We start from the raw sequence: 22,500 nt of genomic DNA, 5'->3' as shown, positions 1-22,500 counted from the left end.
TGCACAAATCCCCGTGACAACGCAAACGATGCTGTTGGTCATCGTCGACGAGCGCTCGTCCCTCGTCGTCATTCCTTTCGGACATTTTCGGTACTCGGTCGAGCCGACGGCAGCGTAGAAGCCGACCTTGCAAATGTGACAGGGAACACGAGAAACGTCGCTCGACGACAATCTCAGAGGACAACCAATTTTTATATACCATAAAGCGTATTTATTATTTGTATTCAACAGATATTCTTGCCAGAATGCATAAGATGCAGACCCTGCTAGTGTGTTCTCTCTCCGTGTTTCAATCATGAAAGCCAACGTTTGCGAGTGAATGACATACAACCATAGTTCGTAGTATCCACGAGTATCAGAATAACACGAAGTTGCTATTCATAACATTGCATTCTCAGCTATCATTCCAAACTCGCAGTATTCCATGGCAATAGAACTCAAAAATTGATTGTTTATTGGTAAAGCGCTCCACGAGTTATTCATCAAAATATATTTCCACAATTGTCGGTTGCAGGTATTGTTACCGTTATATCCACCAATGACAAACATATCAAACCCTGTAACTGCAGCAGAGTGTCCATAACGAGGTGACTGAATGGTTCAGTCGTGCATGTTCTTGTTCACCGTCTTCGGAATCCACATTTTAAGTGTCAGACAAAATTCCCAAAGATCATTTAAAGCAACAAGAGATCCATTCAGACCTCAAAACAGCAAAGCCGACGACGAGTTGATAGTGACAAGTGTAGACATGAATCTAGGAGGTAAATTATGTGTCATAGGTTGCATGTGATCTGAAGTAAGCAAGACAGTGTGGTTGTCTGGTAGATACAAATAGCCACACATCTCTTTCCATGTGTGTGCTTTCTGAGTTTGCCAAGACAATGGGATCGAAGTCCATTCCTGTAATCTTGAGCTGACCTTGCATTTGCCATTTCTTTGTACGCACGTTTAATGACAACACGACTAGTGGCATAGCGTCTTGATCGCCTTCACTTAGGACGGCAGATGATGGATTGACAATCCGATAATACGTATCTTTCCAGAAAGACTGCGCTAGGTAATGTGAAGGACTGATGTTGGTGTTTTTCAGTATTTTTCGTAATCCATAATCTCCCAAAACTGTTTCTTTCTAAAATCCACGTGCTTGTGCCACACGATTCACCGTCTTCAGACAAGTAAACCATCAATTTAGTAAAATTGATTACTCGTACAGAATACACACTTTCTATTTTCGGAATAATTCCTGGGACGCTTTCGTAGCACGTATAACCTTTAGACAAAGGCAGCTGAATGACTAGACTACGTGCCATAGAGAAGATGAGAATCTCTCCGGTATCAGCCAGAAATACGGGTCTTATGTCAGATGTTGAGAGAGCGACTCGAAGACAGTTTTTTGTTTCATTCCAAGTTGATTTCTCTACAGAATATGTCCAAAGGCATCTTCCAAAGACAATGAAAACAGTGTTTTCACTTCTGGCGAAGTAGTAACAGAAACAAAAAATTTTTAACAAAGTATTAACATATTCATAAGGGATATAATCTGAATGAAACTTAAAACAAAATTTCTGAATTCCCAATTTCTTCCAACGATACGTTCTATATTCTATCACACAGCTGAGCCTGTAATAGCCGATGTCGGTGGTGCTCACTACAAGTGCACGAAGAGTTTGAACTTGTCACGGCTACCGCAGCCAAAAAGGCATTGGAGATAAAACTATTTATCCCACGTGGTCGATTACCCTCAATAGATACTCGTTTTCAACGCATTTCTTTAAACATGAACACCCAAGTGCTATTGATAACATGAGAATGCAGTACGATGGCATGTGAACTACAAAGAATCACCAGATGAAATTTCGACATCGCTGGCGGTCCGTTTCCGACATTATCGATAATTCTCCAAGAATTTATTTCTTCGAAATACATCCATGTTGTTCTTTGACGTGCTAAATTTGATCCATAATAGCCATCTAGTCGAGTTAGTCCTCCAAAAACAATATCCTGTAAACATCCCCTTATGTTTCTGTCGGTGATTTGATTGTTAAATTCTGCAGATCTGAATCAGAAACTTGTGGAGTATTGCAAGCCCAAGAATCAAAACGCTCCCACTCATAAAGAGACTGTCTACCACTGGTGAACACTACATTTGCTTTCGTTTCTTGTTTTCATGTTCTATACCTGAGGTGTTGACTAGTTCCGTTATTATCCCTCGTCTCCTGTCGTTTGGCTTCTAGATGAGCTTTTGGTTAGCGCATAATGTGAAGTGAAGATAGTCAGCAGAAACTGGTACATAGAACATTTTATCCTGACATTTACCAATGAGTAGCTAACATAAAAAGTATGTAAGAAATTTGCAAAATCTTGTTAAAGGTTTAAATCAATTATCAATTAAATAAGGGATTCTTTAGCTAATACAGTCTTAAACACAACATTTACTTACGTACTTGTTACCGCTACCGATGTACGTACGTGTGGACAAGCTTGTTTACGATTTTCAAAACTAGACCTATATTTAAAAATCCTAGCATATGTACAAGTAGAATCTGTATGAGAATAAATTCTCTTTCTGTCTGTCTGCCTGCTTGTCTGTCTGTCTGTCTGTCTGTCTTGCCTGTCTATCTGTCTGTCTGTCTGTCTGTCTGTCTGTCTGTCTGTCTGTCTGTCTGTCTGTCTGTCTGTCTGTCTGTCTGTCTGTCTGTCTGTCTGTCGGTCTGTCTGTCTGTCTGTCTGTCTGTCTGTCTGTAGGCTTTCATTGAATTGTTTGGATGGACAAGACAAGCTAGAGATGGACAAAGCCATTCATAGTTCTATTCATTAATTAAAACGAAGAACAGTAGGAAAGTAGAACTTTTAGTACTGCAGCAAGTGATGTAAGTAGTGACGTTTGATGACAATAAAACAAATCTGTCTGTCTGTCTGTCTGTCTGTTTGTATGTATGCATGTATCACAGTATGCATGCATGTATGTATGTATGTATGTATGTAAATATGTATGTAATAATGTATGTCTGTATTAATGTCTGTCTGTCTGTCTAGACGTCTCTGTCTTTTCTGGCTGGCTGGCTGGCTGGCTGGCTGACTGGCTGTCTGTCTTGTCTTGTCTTTCTTGTCTGTCTGTCTGTCTGTCTGTCTGCCTGTCTGTCTGTAGTGTCAGGATGGTGCAGTTGTTTGAATGAGCTCCAACTGCATCATCGCAAGGAGTCAATTAAGAGATCAATATACAGAATCCGAGAATCGCCCCGATATTTTGATGTACAATGAATCAAGCACAGAGTTGGACATGAGTATGGCTCACCCTTGGAGCAAAGACATCCTGATTAGAGCATCTAAAGAGGCAGGCTATGCAGCTGAGAGGCGTGAAATGAGAAAGAAAAGCAAATACGAAGCTCTGTCTGTTCAGGATGGCACAACACCTAACTTAGTTCCTCTGGTCTTTGAGCACTTAGGTTCTGGGGTCAGGAGGCTGACAACTTCCTGAACTCACTCTTAAAGAAATCAAAAGATTCGGAAGGCAGAAGTACTGAAGCCGACTTCAGGACGAGATGGCGTAGACAGATTTCTATAATAATTATCCAGAGATGTAATGCTAGAGTTATATTAAAGAAGATAAGTAGATTGCATGTAGGTAAGATAGATGATTTTTCTTTGATGTAGACATTCAACACTATGTCCATTAGGACAATACTGTAGCTACGACTTCAGACTTTTCAGTAGTTTTTGATAATGCTTAGGATACTTTCACTTCTGCGATTAACTGTTACATTTACAGTTTGGGAGAGAATAAAACAATCTGTCTGTCTGTCTGTCTGTCAAATATTTTGAACAATGATAACTAAAACAATAACCATCACCAGCAAGCTAGAATAATGTTCAATGATTACAATTAATATTAATAGAGTTTTTAGTACAAAAATAAACCTAAAAGATAGTCTGCTCCTCGAAAAGACCAACACTAACAGTCATTTATCTAATAAACAACGGGTCTATTTTCTGAGGATTTCATCTTCGTTAGCCTTCTTGATGTCTGTTTGCTTGTCTGTTTGTCTGTCTGTCTGTCTTTCTGTCTGTGTCTCTGTCTGTCTCTCTGTCTGTCAGTCTGTCTGTCTATCTCTGTCTTTTTCTATCTGTCTGCCTGTTTGTTTTTTTGCTTGTTTATCTGTCTGTTTGTTTCAGGCTATTTGTACGTTTTGTATCTGTTTGTCAGCATTTGTACAGTTAGCTGTTGTTTTTGCTAAAGTTGGTTCTGAAATATATGACAACCGGTTTGTCTGTACGTGTTTGTCTGCCTGTACTTATATCTGTCTGTTTGTCTTTTCTTCTGGGGCGGAAAAAGGTCTTGCTACGCGAGACTAGTTAACGTGTGGGTTACGTCGATCACCAGGGTATGAGCATCTGCATTCCACAAACGCATTTCTTTCTGATTTCATTTTAATTTTCTAGCAAGAAGCTTGTGTTTGTCTGTGTTCTGTGTCAATATGGTGGTGGATTCACTGTAGTGTAAACATAATGAACAACATGGAAGAAGCAATCTCCACACATTCACGTATACTGCTGATCAAACTACCTCACCTGCTGCATGTTCATCTATCTCTTTACTTTGATGCCAAATTTTGAGTTGTCCGTGGTAGCAAATTTAAACTATACTGTATAGTAAACATATGCATTGAGCCACTTATATGCTTTTGGGCACCATGCATACACTTTTGGTGTGTGGAAGTTGATATCAATTAATTTTACACTAGCCTTTCAAATACAGTTGTATATGTCATTGTTACTTCGGTATCATGTTGACAGCTTTGGGGAGTTTCTGATAAAGCAAAGATGATTGCAAGGTGTAGCAAATGATGAATTTCAAATATTTAAAGGTGTAGTTGTTTGGTTATGAACATTTAATTATTAATTAATTGAACTGGTACAGAACGCTGGTTTCTTTACTAACAGATGTCATACACACATTGTGTGTGTGTGTGTGTGTGTGTGTGTGTGTGTGTGTGTGTGTGTGTAGGGTGGGTGGGTGTGTCCTTTTTTATCTTTGACATGCTGATCCCTGATTTTGTTTCATGTTTCACAAGACTTTCATATCATTCATTTTATTTTTATTTTCTGCTTGAATGTGCCTTCAAATTTGTAGAAAAACCAGTACTCCTTGCAGGACCAGCTTGTTGGCTCCTGTTGTAATATTTACACACACACACACACACACACACACACACACACACACACACACACACACACACACACACACACACACACACACACACACACACACACACACACACACACACACACACACACACACACACACACACATACCACACACACACACACACACACACACACCACACACACACACACACACACACACACACACACACACACACACACACACACACACACACACACACACACACACACCTTAATTAAAATTAATAACACCGTGGGCGTGGCTATCATCCACCCATCAGAAGGACGCCGTTTCATTGCAGCACAGTGAGTCGCAGCAGCAACGCTCGCAACCAACTCGCATCCCACCATCAAGTAAGACAACCATCCACGCGTGTGCGATCCGACATCAGGTCGTGGGCAGGCCGCGCAGTCGCGTGTAGGTTGATCCGTGCCCGTCGATTCGATGTCAACCGCATATGCACGCAGCTACGCTTCACATCCGTACGCCCCTCTGCATCGTTGCTCCTCGATTTCGCGCAGTATTAGCTCCCATTTCATGCCCCGACCAGCACAGTCCTGGTGGCAACCCCATGAGGCGGATGCATGAGTGTGTTGTAGAGATGGGCATCAACCAGTTGTGTGTATGTGTGTGTGTATGTGTGGCACTTTGCGAAGCAAATGCTGTGCAGAGAGGAGTGCTACCTGCCTTTTCATGACTTCTTTGCACACTTTCATATGCAGTGTGCAATTGCACACGTGGACGCGGTTGCCAACTCGATCTCTCTCTCCCTCCTTCCTCGGATCAGCCTTGACGTGAGCTCAGCGATTTGTTCCCTTGTGCGAAATCTCGACGTCGACGGTTGTTTGGACGTTGTAATATGTATGCGGAAGTATTTACACGCAGAGTGTTGCTGTTTGCGTGTAGGGTTTCACTTGTAATGCATACAACAACATCCAAACTTCACCCTAATCTGCCCTCTACAACTCTAACCACAAGCATTGAGATGGTTTCTATTGTTGTTGCAGCTTGCGATTGTGTGTTTGTCGACTTGTAAGGTATGGAGGAGGGTAAGGATGGTGTTGTGTCTGCTGGACGTCAACCAGTGAGGTGAGGGTGTCATGATCACTCGAGATATTGCATGTGATGATGTTTGGTGTCACTGATGTGTTGTGTTGTGTTGGTGCTGGAAGGAAACGATCAGACGGCAGCCTGAAGCGTCACGTATGTAGACAGATGTGTTGCTTTGGATCACAATAACGTCCTGGTTTTCTTCAGGATTCGCTCTCCATTCTGGCCAGCAGACTGTAAGTACTCTTGATGTTGCATGACGTCTTTATTTGGCAGCAGCCTTGTCTGCATCCTTTCTCTTTCCCGTTATTTTATTTTTGTTTTTTACTTGAGGGTAAAGTTTACTGTATGCATGCACATGCATGTGGGGGATATTTTGACACAATTGTAATAACTAGGTAGAGCTACCTATTCTTCTGGTAAGACATATACTTTTGCATCAGTTCTACTGGGCAAGACGTATATCTCTTGTTTACTTCTGGAAGAAATGCTGTAGCTTTGAGCTTGGGTCATGGCAGGTGCTCTAAATCAATTAATTAATTGGAGATTCTTTTGTCTGACTTTTGTCTGTCTTTTTTGTTGTGTGTGTGTGTGTGTGTGTGTTTGTGTGTGTGTGTGTGTGTGTGTGTATGTGTGTGTGTGTGTTTGTGTGTGTGTGTGTGTGTGTGTGTGTGTGTGTGTGTGTGTGTGTGTGTGTGATTGTGTGTGTGTGTGTGTGTGTGTGTGTGTGTGTGTGTGTGTGTTTGTGTGTGTGTGTGTTTGTGTGTGTGTGTGTGTGTGTGTGTGTGTGTGTGTGTGTCTGTCTGTCTGTCTGTCTGTCTGTCTGTCTGTCTGTCTGTCTGTCTGTCTGTTTGTCTGTCTGTCAAATCTTCATATATTTTTATACAGCAAAGCTAATACTTGTGAAACTAAAGTAACAGCTAATGAACAATAAATGTTACATCTACAACTATCAGTTTATACAAATACATAACAAGTAGAATTAAGAAACTTCTCTATGAAGCCTACAAACTGAAGCTTAGTTTACTGAATTCAAAATTGAACAACATGCATCTAGACTCTGGCCAGCTTGCTGTCTATATGTTACTATGATCATCTTTCAAGCCAACACCGAGGCATTGCAATGCTGAATTAAGTTGTACTGACAAGCATTCTTCTCCAATTAGTCTTAAAACTTGAGGGATTGTTTATTCCGTCTTTATTACTGTATAGTTTGGAAAGTTTATTGAAGAACGTTGATGCTTCTCCCCACCCACCAAATTGCTCGAAAAGTAGTGAAATAAGGGCAGGAGTGTACTCTCCAGACAACTGGTGTTTAGAATATTTGCTATGTTTGATGTCTTCTCATTCTTGCTACAGCTCCATCCATTGTCGCAGTACTTAATTGCAGAGTGTCCTCTCTCCAGAGATGAGCAATTAAGGGCTACATCTGTCTGTATGTCTGTCTGTCTCTCTCCCTCTCTATGTCTCTCTGTCTGTCTGTCTGTCTGCCTGTTTGTCTGTCTGTCTGTCTGTCTGTCAGTCTAAAACATATATATATATCTTAGAGTTCATCTCCCGCGTGCCATTCGTGAGGGGCGTCTTGCTTGTGGGCACTCTCACTAACAGTTTAGCTTCAGCTTGTCTTTGCATTATTTTGTGATTTCAAAGCGTTTGAAGTGAGGTCCAGAGGATAAATGTCAACAAACTTACTGACAGTTTTGAAGTGATAATTTTGTTTTTAGGAAGTATTAAGTACATCTAGGCTCATAGGCTGGCATTTTTGGAGTTCGGACGGCCCATACACTGGGGTTCGAGGTTTAGATGGCCCATAGCTTGGGTAGGCGGTTTGGTGGCCCATTTGATGTGAGTTTGGGGTTTGTGGGTTCGGACAAACTGCCTGCTCAACTGTGTAGGTCCACTTTCGATTCAAAATAGCTTGTTTCATCTTAGACTCCTTTACATCTACTGTGATGCAGAAGTGATTAAGACAATCTAAGTAGTGGACTGCTCTGCTTATTGTCAAATTTATTCTTGCAAACTAACTAGAGCTATTAGAGCTATAGAATTGATGTCTTGCACTAAGTTTATTTTTTTTGACTGAATCAAAGTTTCTGATCGATACTTTCCTGAAACTCTATGTATACATTAAAAAGCAACAAATCACGTGATGGTTTTTGTGACGTTATTGCTCTTTTAATGGTGCATTGTGTGTTTTGTGTGTGTGTTTTGTGTGTGTGTGTGTGTGTGTGTGTGTGTGTGTGTGTGTGTGTGTGTGTGTGTGTGTGTGTGTGTGTGTGTGTGTGTGTGTGTTTGTCTGTGTGTGTGTGTGTGTGTGTGTGTGTGTGTGTGTGTGTGTGTGTGTGTGTGTCTGTGTGTGTGTGTGTCTGTGTGTGTGTGTGTGTGTGTGTGTGTGTGTGTGTGTGTGTGTGTGTGTGTGTGTGTGTGTGTGTGTGTTTCATATTATGCCCCACCTATTTTAACGTTAAGCTATTGCCATGATATTGTTCAATAAGTTGCTGTCCAACCGTTACTGACTTTTAGGTTGTTTTCTTATTCTGCAGCAGTCAAAATCTCTCCAGGGTAGCTGTAGGAATGTCTTCATTTTGTAGCAGTGTTAGTTACTGTTGGGGAGACTAGACAGTTATTCAATGTTTTCCTTCACACACCTCATTTGTTAGACTCTTACAATGATATTAACAGCCAGGTAGTTGACCACTTGTACCCCATGGCCTGTTCCCATGCAATTTAATAGGTAGTACTTACTTGTATTTGCATCCCTATAATGTTAACGTAATTGTAGGTAAACAATTCAGACTCTAATGCAAAACTGTGGGCTAGCTGGTGAGGTCTTATGATTATTTGACTGTAACAAAAGCTTAATAGCAATTGCATTGACGCTCTAATTGTTGTTTGTGACGTCATGTTGCTAAGAGCTTCAAGTTAGCACTCTTGTTGGAGAAATTCTGGATCCGTCCGGGAATGGTAGTGTGTGTGAAGTAGTTGATTGAGTTTTGTTGTGACAAGTTTGTCTCGCTATCTTCAATTATTGAGTCATAGCTCATGAATATTAGCCTTATTTGTAATATTGTAAAGCGTTATGGAAACATGTGTGAGTGGTATAAAAGTGCAGTGATGACAGGATTTACAGTAAGTCTAGAAAAAACTGCTAGACGATGTCACTGAGAAGACGAGTGTATGCCAAGGTTTACGTTATAATCACCAGGTATTGACAGTTTGTAATACACTTGAAGAGTTTCCTATTGACAGAACTTACCTGTAGGTAACTTTGAACACTGATCTTTCTGCATCTCTCTGTTGTCTGTCAGTGCAGCATGCTGGCTGCTTCACTGTTGCTGTGACTTGTTAGTTGACATTTTTGGTTTGACTTGGTAGTCAACGTTTGCTGTGAGTTGCTAGACAACGTTTACTGTGACTAGTTTGTCAACTTTGCTGTGACTTGCTTATTGGTTGAGATATGGGTTGGGTGCACCATCACGTCAAAATCACCTTGGGGACTGAACCCAACCCGGCCATTCTGCCAGCCACCAGAATTTCTCCTGGTAACTCTTGTCTGAGTTGTTTTTTTATCAGGCCTCATGTATGATCATCATTAGTGTTGCATGAAAAGTAAAGACTGCCTAAGTGAATACAAGCTATGGTGCCCCAGCCCGACCCACACCGAGGTGGGAGGCGTGATAAGTCTATTACGACTGTTTGTACGAGAAGTTGACATACACCCTGACCGAATGCATGATTATATATCCGCAAATAGATCACTGACTAAATAAATTTTGTCTGAATTATTTTTGTAGGTTTTATGTTGGTATACGCAACAAGGGAGATATGCTTGCTAGTCAACTTTGCTGTGACGTGCTCGTCAACTTTTACTGTGACTTGCTAGTCAACTTTGCTGTGACTTGCTCGTCAACTTTTGCTCTGACTTGCTAGTCAACTTTTGTTGTGATTTGCAGGTCAACTTTTGCTATTTCTTGCTAGTCCCACTTTTGCTGTGACTTGGTAGGGTGACCTGCTTGTCAACTTTTGTTGTGATTTGTTAGTTGACTTTTTTGCCGTAACCTACTAGTTGCCGCTGCCCCACCTGCCTGCATTGGCATCCAACTTGTTCTTGGCACTGTTTAGTTGCTTCGCTTTCTCTCTCCCTTTCTCAACGTGCTCATTGTGTTGCCTCTGTTTGTCGATGATCTTCTATCTTTGTTCTGTTGTCTTCTTTTCCACATTGTATTCAAGTTTCAATCTCATTGCTTTGTTTTGACCTCGAATTACTTTTGTTCAACTTGCTAGTCAACTTTTTTTGCTGTGACTTGCCAGTTGACCTTTTTGGTGTGACTTGCTAGTCAACTTTCACTATAACTTACTAGTCAACTTTTGGTGTGACTTACTTGCTAGTCAACTTTCACTATGACACGCTAGTCAACTATTGCTGTGACTTGCTAGCCAATTGTTTGGAACGTGTTTTGATTATTAGAGGAGAATGAGAACACAGTTTTGTTGTTTGTATTACTGGCTGATGATTTAGACGAAATAGTAGCTAGGTAGGCTATGCAAACAGTATAGTATCTGGTTGTCTTACTTATGCGTTTGCTAAGCTCTATGAATCTTTAGAATGAGTCTGAGGCTAAGGCACACCTGCTGCTTCTCTCCCAAACTTTGATAGAGACATTTACCACCATGAAGTTCAGACAACGCTCAAAGGTCAAATGATTCATGATTGGAATGTCAAGCAGCACTGCTTTGCACCAATAGTCAGTGAAACTTACCAGAATGGCTGCCCAAATGTAACACGTTCAGCAAGACATCAGAAGTTCATGTATGTCTGCACATGTTGTCTTGTAGAACTGCTGATTTCTTGCTGATCTTGTTCCATTTGGGCAGCCATTCTGGTAGGTTTCTATGACTATTGGTGCAGAGCAATGCAGCTTGACATTCCAAGCATGCATTGTTTGACCTTTGAGTGTCATCTGAGCTTCACAGTGGGTAATGTGTTTTTTCATCAGCTTGGCTAAAACCAACTGCCTGAGGTCTTGGTGTTTGACTTTGCCAACATGCTTGTAGCCAGAAACCTGAATTCTTATTCCATAGTACTGCATTTCAACCCTCATTTTCTTACCATTTAAAATGTCTTGTTTGCGGACTCGTTTAGTGATGTACAGATGTAGACTTGATTTTTAGTTTTCACTGTCTGAGCTTAGCAGACACAGTCATCTGTAGACTAGAGACATGGACCATGATTGCAAGTCTAAGATCAAAATTATCAACAATTTGTCAGACGTCCCACTGGATTGTGGTCAGACACTTATAGTAATTTCCTCATTTATTACTTTCTCTTGTTGTTAATATCCTAGTTAGTTCTTTGTCATATGAGAGAGACAGGTTATCCTTACTCGCACCGGCTAATTTACTAATTTTTTGCGTGGGCAAATCAACATTACTCATACAGCACGAACCCTGCCAATACAACACAAATTCCTTGATAGCTAGTTCCCTCTTTATGTTTGGCCAAAATAGTAAAAGTCATACATACACAAGAGTGACTGTAGTTTTTTGGTATGTAGAATGCAAGTTACTTTGTAACGGAAATTTTCTAACTTTCACCACACGTTTGTTGACCCTGTTTAGCTGCAACTCCAGCACGTTAGTAACACTCCATTTTACATTTATTGGAGTTTGCATTTTGAATATGTTCTACATTGGGTAGTTTTATAGAGTGGATAGAGTGAATAGATGGATATATGGATAAAGAGATGGATGAACAGATGGACCACAATGGCACGCGCGCGCGCGTGCACGCACCCACGCACGCACACACCAAGTTTTATAGAGTTACAGTGTATTTTGATCTAACTTCTAAGTTTGTCTGATTGGCCATTTAATTGTATGAAAAGTTGCTGGTTTAACTAAGTCAGGGATTTTGAATGGAGATTTCTGTACTGAGCAAGGATGGAAATCTTTGCTTAATTGATTATTTAATTAAATTATAGGTTTGTCTCATGTGACTAGAAACTAGAACAGTGTACGACAAATCGTCCCATCTCTAAGTTGTCTCTGGGCAATCATACCTGAAATTTTTAGTTGCTTAAACATTACTTTGGTAGCCCATACACTAAATCAATGGCCACTATTGCTATGGTCCTATAGTTGATTTATGAAAAATATGTATTTACAGACATACAAAGTACAGCTAACCAACAAACAGACAGACAAACAGTGCACATAAATCTTTTACATTTATCACATGTATTAGCATTGATGTATTAACTTTAATGTATAAAAGATGCATTGACAGACAGACAGACAGACAGACAGATGGACGGACTGATGGATGGACAGATAGACAGACAGACAGACAGACAACTGAGTGCAGACAAGACAAGTTTAAAAGTGACTGGACGACTCGATTGTGATGCTGCAATTCACTGCAAGAGTGTTACTGCAGAAGATGAGCAGAGTCCAGTGTAGTGGTGACTCAGTGGGTGCCATTCCTACCTTTGTGTTTGTTTATTGTCAGCTAGCTGTTTGACTCTTAGTCATAGTTAAGTACTTCTTGGGTCCAAAATTTGTCTTAACACTCGCTGAATTTTAGCGTATTCTAGCTGGCTGTAATAATCGGATTTGTCTTGTATAAGAAATATATGTATTGACAGACAGGCAGACAGACAGACAGACAGACAGACAGATGCCACGCCATCCCTATACAAACACTGAGGATATGCCGGATATTGTTGTTTTTGGCACACAGTCGGAATCTACCATCCACTTAGCTACATCTCTTGCCCATTCCTGGATCGAGCTCTGAAACCTTTCCCAACTCAGCATACACGGATTGGCCAGCGGCTTTGAGGCGTGAAGAAAAAAAATGGAAGAAGTACAATTCAGAGAAGAGATCAACCAGGCGGCGCTTCTGTGAGACAGACAAACAGGCAGAGGACGACAGATAGACAGAGGACAGATAGACAGACGACAGATACACTTACCGCTCTAAACTGGCAGTTTTTCTCTCTCCTTGAACAGAGAGCTAGGGGCAAATGATTTGCAGGGCCATCAGAAGGATAACTAGCAGGGCTCTCCAGCAGTAGCTGTAATCCTGCCCATCATGATTTTAGGATTTGCAGCCATTGTCTTAATTAAAGATAGAGTAACCCGGGTATATATAGATAGGATTCTTGCTTGAAATTTTCAGCTTTGGATACATCTATGTTACAAGCAAGCACGCACAACCATGGCACCCAGTAGCACGCCCAATCTGGCAGCAATTAATTAGGAAAGGAGACACAGATATCTGAGCTGTCATCTATGACACCTAAATGCTCTCAGTAGGTCTGCAAAACGGTAGACTTATCTATAATTAAGTTTACTAACCAACTTTCCTTCTGAAGTACACATACCTCTTCACAGTGGGCTGCTCAGTATCACCGCTGATAAGACAATGAGGGCATGCTTGCTCAGGAAGAAAAAGTCAAGCTGGTAGGTAGGGGAGCTAGCTGTCAACTAGTTATTTGTCTCTGGGCAACCATAGTTTGCAGTTTCAGTTGCCCCTATATTTAATTCTAAACGACAATAAGTTTGCCAAGTGTGAAACGGTATCTAGTTATGTTAGACTGCAGAATGCTTTCAGTTTTATTTTAGTTTGGTGCATGTGCCATAGTTGAAACAGTGGTTTGTAGACATGTAGTGTGTGTGTGTGTGTGTGTGTGTGTGTGTGTGTGTGTGTGTGTGTGTGTGTGTGTGTGTGTGTGTGTGTGTGTGTGTGTGTGTGTGTGTGTGTGTGTTGTGTTGCTGTGGGGCATATGTTGGCGAGTGTATATGTGGGCAAGAGTGTTGTGTGTGTGCACTGATGCCTGGTTGTGATGGTGGTGTGGCATGTGGGTATGGGTGTGGTACAGGTGTGTAGATGTGGCATGGGGTGTATGGCATTTTAGTGACTCTCTTAATTTACCTACATTACAAGTGAACTTCTATTTTAGGGGTGTGACATGGGTGTGGGTGTGTGACTTGGGTGGGTGTGTGACATGTGTGTGACGTGTGTGTGTGTGTGTGTGTGTGTGTGTGTGTGTGTGTGTGTGTGTGTGTGTGAGATGTGTGTGTGTGTGTGTGTGTGTGTGTGTGTGTGTGTGTGACGTGTGTGTGTGTGTGTGTGTGTGTGTGTGTGTGTGTGTGTGTGTGTGTGTGTGTGTGTGTGTGTGTGATGTGTGTGTGTGTGTGTGTGTGTGTGTGTGTTTGTGTGTGTGTGTGTTTGTGTGTGTGTGACGTGTGTGTGTGTGTGTGTGTGTGTGTGTGTGTGTGTGTGTGTGTGTGTGTGTGTGTGTGTGTGTGTGTGTGTGTGATATGGGTGCGTGGGTGTGGCATGGGTGTATATTTTTATTTTAGTGACCCTTTTGTTTTGTCTACTGTACAAGTGAACTTCTATGTCTAGTATGTGGACAACGACACAAGAGGAAACACTCCATGATCCATTTCTTCAGAACATGTTAGGGTATGATGTCAATTGTGTGTGGCTGATTGTTAGCATGCGTGTTGATATCAATTACTAGAATTTTATGGTTTCTGTTTATTTGTACAGAGAACAGGAACACGTTAAAAGCTCAGCAAGGCCAGCAAGAGTTAGCACAGCTAGCAACTCTTCATTGATTTCTGACGTAGACACGGAGGCCGAGTTTCAGCTGTCAGAATTTGAGGACGATTCCACGTGGGAAAAGGAGGTACACAAATGTTGAGTTTGGGTATCTGCTGATACTTGCTGCTTTAGACACTGACAGAGAACATTTTGAATTAAGGTTTTGTTGTATGCAGTTTGGGGATTTTCTGTGTTGTATGTCTGAGTGCTTTGTTGTGCATTTGTTTGGTAATTAAAACTTTGAGATAGAGAAGAGGCACTGGCATAATCGTTTGTGTCTTGTTGTATACTAGTGGTTGTTTGTCTGTTTGTCTGTTGTACTATCCGTCTGTTTGTTTGCCTTTTGTTTGTTTGTCTGTTTGTGCTTCTGTCTGTCTGTGCCTCTGCTTATTTTGTCTGCCTGCATGCATGTCTTCCTTCTGTGGCTGCCTACTCCTTTCTCGCCTACCCATCTTCCTGTCTGTTTGTTTGCCTGCCTGTTTGTCTGTTTGTGGTTTACAATTCCAATTCTTTGAGTTCCTTTTAGAGCATTAGAGTTGAAGTGATTTATAGTGTAAATTAGCTTAGGTTGTGTACAAGTAGATGATTTATGACAAATAGAGCAATCTGTGTCTGTTTGTATGTTGTCTGTCTGCCTGTCTGTCTGTCTCACTGTCTGTCTACCTGTCTGTCTGTCTGTCTGTCTCACTGTCTGTCTGCCTGTCTGTCTCTGTTAGTATGTTTGTCCATTTCATTCTCTGTTTTGTCTGCTTGTGTTTTTGTTTGTCTGTCATGTCTGTCTGTCTGTCTGTCTGTCTGTAGGGCTGTCTGAGTAATTTTCAGAAGTTGTCAAGTTGTCTAAGTGCAACTTCAATGACTTTACATATAATAGAGATATTCGACGTTTAGTCCATTGACTGTTATTTGTTTTGCATAAAGTTTGCTCTTGTTATCAGTTATCAGTAGAGTAAGCGCTCAAATAAAACTATCTGTCTGTGTGTCTGTTTGTGTGTCTCTGTTAGTATGTCTGTCCATTTGTCTGCGTGTCTGTTTGTTGGTCTGCTTATGTGTTTGTTTGTCTGTCTGTCTGTCTCTCTGTCTGTCCGTCTGTCTAGAACATGTCTGTTCTCCTTTTTAGTTCAATCATTTTATCGAATTTCTATTAGGATAAATTGGAAGATGGCTCTGGATTTGTTGTCGATCCTGATGGAGATTTGTGCTACTTGTGGCTGGTGAGGATTGAGTAATTGTAATGTGTTAGGGTAGAGCTAGGTAATAGCCAGAGACTGTATTGTACTTATGGTTCACATGAACTTGTTTGTAACTCACACACACACACACACACACACACACACACACACACACACACACACACACACACACACACACACACACACACACACACACCACCACCACCACCACCACCACCACCACCACCACCACCACACCTGCACACTCATGCAAGCACCCATGCACACACACACACACACACACACACACACACACGCCCACACACACACACCACACACACACACACCACCACACACACACACCACCACCACACCACACCACACCACACCACATCTGCACACTCATGCATCCACGCATGCACGCACGCGTGCGCGCGCACACACACACACACACACACACACACACATGCAAGCAGTAATGTTAGCACTTGTTTGCATGTTTGTGTTTGTTTGTTTGTTTTGTATGTTTTTTGTATTTGTCTGTCTATTGTCTGTCTCTTTGTCTGTTTGTTTTTTGTTTGTTTGTCTGTTTGTTTGCATTTGTGTTTGGTTTGTTTTGTTTATTAGTATTTGTTTCTTTTGTATGTTTTGTTTGTTTGTATTGTTCTGTGTGTCTGTTTGTGCAGTTGTGTTTGTGTTCATTTGTTGTGTTTGGTTTTGTTTATTTGTGTTTGTGTGTTTGTTTGCATTTGTTATTTGTATGTTGTCATAGGGTATCGTCACTATATCTGTTCTATACAACTTGTGGGCAGTAATCTACAGGACAGCCTTCAAAGACGACCTTGGTTCACATCTGGATGTTTTCGTTTTGTTCGATTGGCTTGCAGACTTCATCTACCTTGCTGACATTGCTGTGCAGTTTCATGTGGGATACCTGGAGCAAGGAATCCTGGTACAGTCATAGCCTAGCCTCCAGACTCACGTGAGCCTGGCACTATCCGGGTTCTCTTATGAAAGACTCACGTGAGCCTGCCAGTGTTCAGTTCCCGTATGAAAGTGTCATATGGGAACCCGGACACTGCCAGGTTCACGTGAGTCTGGGGATGCAGCTAGTATGGTCAGACATGATATGTTTGCATGGTACATGAAAATATGGAACTAAACTATTAAAGGAACGAATTAATTAAATATTATTTAATATATAATTAATTAATTGGCGAATGCAGGGCATAATTTATCCGGTATCCCATCGCAGTTTGCGAATCAATTTTTGTATGTTGCAAAACAATGTCAGCTACGTGTTGCACAAACTGCCATGCGGAATCAGAATGTCCCATCCAAGTACAGTAGGAGTCTAACTAAAAACCTCATAATGGTGCATCCTTGCATTGCAAAGTGGTGAGAAGATACTATATATAATATACTATATATAATATACTATATATAATATACTATTGTATCTTTATTCAATTATGAACCATCTGTACTTGAGTGGTCATGCTGTGCAATACATGAAACTAAAGCACATTAGCAGAACACCTGCCGAAACTATCATCTCATTAGCAGAAGGGATGGCAACAGAAACAGAAACTTGAAACAAGATAGCTATTGAGACTTCCGTTGTAACAACGTAGCAAAGTAAAAAAGGAACAAAAGTAAGTAACAGTGTGGTCAATGTACTTGCAGTTTTACATGGTAGCTAATGTCACTACCAACTAAAATAACAAACAATCATGTAATGTGTAGTTGCATGGGACTTTCCTATGTAAAGGTAACACAAACAGCACTGTCACAGAAACACGGGAAGTACAAACAGCACATCTTTTCCAACCTACTTGGAAAAGTTGACAAGCTTTAAGTTTGTGTTGCATATGCTGTTTTTCAACGCTCTGCTGAACCCTCTAGCTATATTGTCATGTCATCTGCAAGGTCATTCCGCTGACTTGCCTTTTGCCATTGCTAACTTAGACTCGGTTCATCTTATCTTTGAAAATTGAAGGCTGACAACCCTGAAGTGCCATCGGAGTTGTCGCAGTTTATTGCAGCAGCAGAGCAAGATAACCAGCTGCATTTTCAAAATGTAAAGCTGTCAGGTGTACAGCCAAACGTACTTAGAGTGCATTTATGATGTCGAGATCACTTTTCACCAAAGCTATTGGGAAATGCATTCACAATCGTTTTGATGATTTACAACAGGGAATTTTTGTAGCAGTTTGTCTCCTTGACATTAATCTGTGGCCGACTGACTGAGATGATCTTGCAGCCTTTGGTGTAGCTGATGTGTCTCTTGCTGTAGAGCGCTTCCGTCGTCTTCTATTAAAGAACAGCGTATTGCTGGATGGGGTAATAACAGACTGGACCTTCTTCTAGATGTACTGGATCGATAACTTAATTGCAACACCATCCAAAAGTACTCTGTGGTCACTGCTCCTGTCCCAGTACAAAGAGATATTTCCAAACTTTGTGCAATTCGTGTGCATACTGCTGGTGTTTCCGGTCAGCAATGCCATAGTAGAGCATGGTTTCAGTGCTATGAGGAGGATAAAGAGTGACTGGCGGTCAAGTCTTAGTGAAGATACCTTAGATCACTTCATGAGGATTAGTGTTGATAGTCTGCCATTGGCACAGTTTGACCCTACACTTGCAGTCCAACGGTTCTTCAGCACTTCAAGGAGGCCACACGTTCAACCATATGGTTAAAAAAACCAAAAGTTAATGAATAGAATATTTTGCTTCTAAAATTTGCATGGGCAGGGTGCCACTTGCTACTATTCAAGTAACTTCGTTTCCACTTAGCTAAAGGGAATTGTGTTATAATAACAAAATTAATAGTATCATCACTATTCATAGTTTGGCACTGACTATGAACTTGCATCTGTAGACTAGAAAAGCATGAACTGTCTGGGTATTTAATTAATTAATTAATTGCTCTGTTGTGCAAAAATATGGTTGCGACGCAATTTTGCATTATTTCTACTCAATTTGCAATTTGTGTAGCAATACCGCTACGCAAAAAATAAAAAGTAAATTATGCCCTGGAATGTTAAATACATAAAAATAGACAATTGAAGGAAGAAATTAATTAAATATTATTTAATGTATAAATAATTAATTAGCGAATGTTGGATACATAAAAATAAAAATAAACAATTGAAGGAAGACATTAATTAATAATAATTATTTGATATATAAATAATTAATTAGTAACTGGTAAGGATGTAAAATAAGAAATAAAGTATTACAGGAACAAATTAATTAATAAATATTTATTAAATAATATTTAAGTAATTATTAAATTGTAAGTAAGTAATAAGAAGTAAACAATTAAAAACAAATTAAATTGAAAAATGCAAATAAATTTATATTGATATAATCACATTTAACTAATAATTAATATAGTTGATGAAAATAAATAAATAAATGTTGCTTAAACCAATTAAGTTGTAGATGATATCTTAGGCGATTTTATTAATTTTGTTTATTCATTAATTATTTATTTATTAATTAATTTTGTTATGTTTTGTTAGTTAAATTAATTAATTATTTATTTTATTGTTTAATAAATTACTTATTTATTTATTACTAATTTAATTAATTAGTATTTTATTTTATTTATTTATTTAGTTATGTTTTGTTAGTTAAATGAAATAATTAAGTATTTTATTGTTTATTAAATTATTTTATTAAATTATTTTATTTATTTATTAATAATTTAATTAATTAATGATTTTATTAACAAAAGGTAATTTATTTGTGTATTACTAATAATAACTGAGTAGCAGTTGATCAGTTCAAGAGTGTTTGTATGCTATAGGTACAAAATACTAAAAAGCTCAGATATCACTATAGCCAGGATCCCAACTTCTACAAGGACATTCTCTCCGTATTTCCTGTTTTCATCCTGGAGTTTCTCTACTGGCCATTTGCAGGTAGTAGACTAAACACACTAAGCACGTAACGTAACGTAACGTAACGTAACGTAACGTAGGGCGACGCCACGTTATGCAAGATCACGCAAATGTGTGGTCGTAACGTTGGTTTTCGTAACGCACACGCACACGTACACGACAACCTCCACTCACACACAGACACACACAGACACACACACACACACACACACACACACACACACACACACACACACACACACACACACAAACACACACACACACACACACACACACACACAAACACACACACACACACACACACACACACACACACACACACACACACACACAAACACACACACACACACACACACACACACACACACACACACACACACACACACAAACACACACACACACAAACAAACACACACACACACACACACACACACACACACACAAACACTCACGTAGGTGTGGAGATGGATTCAACTTTGTCCGGTTGACATAAGTAATTATACCATGGAATAGTACGTGGGTGTCTTTCCCGAACATGCGCATTCTACTGCTGTAAGATGGATACCGACGAGCGGCCTAATGACCTTGTACGCTAATATCCGTGTTTGTATGACGTCAAATTAATTAATTAGTTTAATCGTTGCGACCGATGCTTTCGTGCCTGACGTGATATGCGGGACACTGAATGTATGTGAGGTGCTGTGAATGACATTTAATTGCCATGTTACGTTGCGTTACGTTACATTACGTAACGTTACGTAACGTTACGTTACGTTACGTTGCGTTACGTACATCGCCTACTCTCCACAAACATACGTCGCATACGTTACGTTACGTTACGTGCTCATTGTGACTCAGTCTTCAACCGTACTGCAGTCTACAGTTGTTTGTCTATTGTTTTGTATTTGTAATGACACGTGTGTTGATTGGTTAATATTAGCTGGGTGTTCTTACTCTCCTAGAACTGCCGTTGGTCATTCTGCGTTTTCCTCGTTTTTTGAAGATTTCCTCTCTTGTTAAATTCTTTGACATGAGCGACACGTCTGTACACTTTACTGCATGTCGTCAGTCTGATGTGATCGCTTTGATTGTCTGTCTGTTTTAGGCACACGAGTCTGCCTCATCTGGTTCGTGCCTTGCGACTGACGCTTTACTTCACGACGGCAATTCACTGGCTGGCTTGTTGCTACTACATGATATCACATGTGAGGATTGTGTGTTTACAGATTTATTAAACTTAGTGGTACTTAGTGTGTGCCAGTTGGGCCAACTCTCTTACAAGCCAAGCCCCTACAGATTACCCCCTGCAGATATAACCTTTGCAGGTACTCTTGCACTAACCCTTTTCACCAACCCTCGGCAGCAGACCCCTGCAGCAATCCGCCCCTGCAGCAAACCCCCTGCATCGAACCTCCTGCATGAATCCACCTGTATCAAACCCCTTGCATCAAACCCTTGCATAACGCCCCTTACAACAACTCCTGTATCAAACCTCCTACATCAATACTCCTGCATCAAACCCTGCATCGAACCCTTGGGGTTGCAACAAACCTCCTGCATTAATCCTCTGTATCATACTTCCTACATCAACCCCTCCAGCAAACACCCTGCATCGAACCTCCTGCATGAATTCACCTGCATCAAACCCCTTGCATCAAACCCTTGCATAATGCCCCTTGCAACAACTCCTGCATCAAACCTCCTGCATCAATCCCCCTACAACAATCCCCCTACAACAATCTCCCTGCATCAATTCCCCTGCATCAAACCCTTGGGGTTGCAACAAACCTCCTGCATCAATCCTCTGCATTATACTTCCTACATCAACCTCTCCATCAAACCCCTTGCAGCAACCCCCTGCATTCAACCCCTTGCATTCAAACCTCCTTGCATTGAATCCCTTCTGCATCCAACCCCCATGCCACTAATCCCATGCATCAAACCCTCTGCAGCCTGGTGGAGCCTCACATGCTGACATTACTTTTTGTTCTCATTGTGTTCACATTGTTTCACATTCTGTATTCTGCATGCATGTTGAGACATTGACTGATTTCTGGTTCATGTTTATTCTTGATTTACACTACTGTCGTACATACAACTTACTGATACTTGTATTGTTGTCTGTACGGTGTTTGTCCGGACAGTATGAAGGATTCGGCACCAACGACTGGGTCTATCCCCGACTCGAAGGACAAGATGCTACACTAACCAGGTAGCACCATATCTCACAACATACTGAACCAATGTCATATACACATTTTCAAATTTTCAAGAAAATACATCCGGTCTCTCTACTGGTCGATGCTGACCCTCACAGCCATCGGAGAGACGCCCAACCCGTCGACCAATCTGGTTGGCTGTTTACATCAATGTCTCTTGTTCACATTTTTTTGTTAATTATGCTTCTCTATTAGGAGTACGTTGTGACGGGGTTGACGTACATTGTTGGAGTGATGGTGTTTGCTGCTGTGGTCGGTAATGTGGGTGACGTCATCAGCAACATGAACGCTGCAAGGATGGACTTTCAAGCACGGTATTTTCGACAGTACGCTCTTTGCATCAGCACCTGATCTA

At 40.7% G+C, this 22,500-nt stretch overlaps 1 protein-coding gene across 8 annotated transcripts in view; it reads left to right on the top strand.

The window, feature by feature from the left end:
* Positions 1–5,448: 5,448 nt before the first annotated feature.
* The window catches only part of LOC134198431 (cyclic nucleotide-gated cation channel alpha-3-like), a 24,389-nt gene continuing 7,337 nt past the window's right edge, over positions 5,449–22,500 (top strand). For 2 of the 8 annotated variants that reach the window (XM_062667832.1, XM_062667830.1), the window contains exons 1-14: positions 5,449–5,538; positions 6,193–6,274; positions 6,358–6,388; positions 6,443–6,471; positions 14,649–14,708; positions 14,796–14,934; positions 15,995–16,060; positions 16,791–16,970; positions 19,833–19,947; positions 20,889–20,967; positions 21,032–21,131; positions 22,071–22,138; positions 22,200–22,278; positions 22,341–22,471. In XM_062667832.1, the coding sequence (XP_062523816.1) occupies positions 6,225–6,274; positions 6,358–6,388; positions 6,443–6,471; positions 14,649–14,708; positions 14,796–14,934; positions 15,995–16,060; positions 16,791–16,970; positions 19,833–19,947; positions 20,889–20,967; positions 21,032–21,131; positions 22,071–22,138; positions 22,200–22,278; positions 22,341–22,471 (1,127 nt within the window). In that variant the 5' untranslated portion in view covers positions 5,449–5,538; positions 6,193–6,224. The other 6 variants (XM_062667831.1, XM_062667838.1, XM_062667836.1 and 3 more) reach the window with 6 other exon arrangements.

Source organism: Corticium candelabrum, chromosome 2 (genome assembly GCF_963422355.1).
Source record: "Corticium candelabrum chromosome 2, ooCorCand1.1, whole genome shotgun sequence".
Lineage (NCBI taxonomy): Eukaryota > Metazoa > Porifera > Homoscleromorpha > Homosclerophorida > Plakinidae > Corticium > Corticium candelabrum.
Note: the sequence above shows the minus strand (reverse complement) of the source record. Positions and strands in the feature narration are given on the sequence as shown.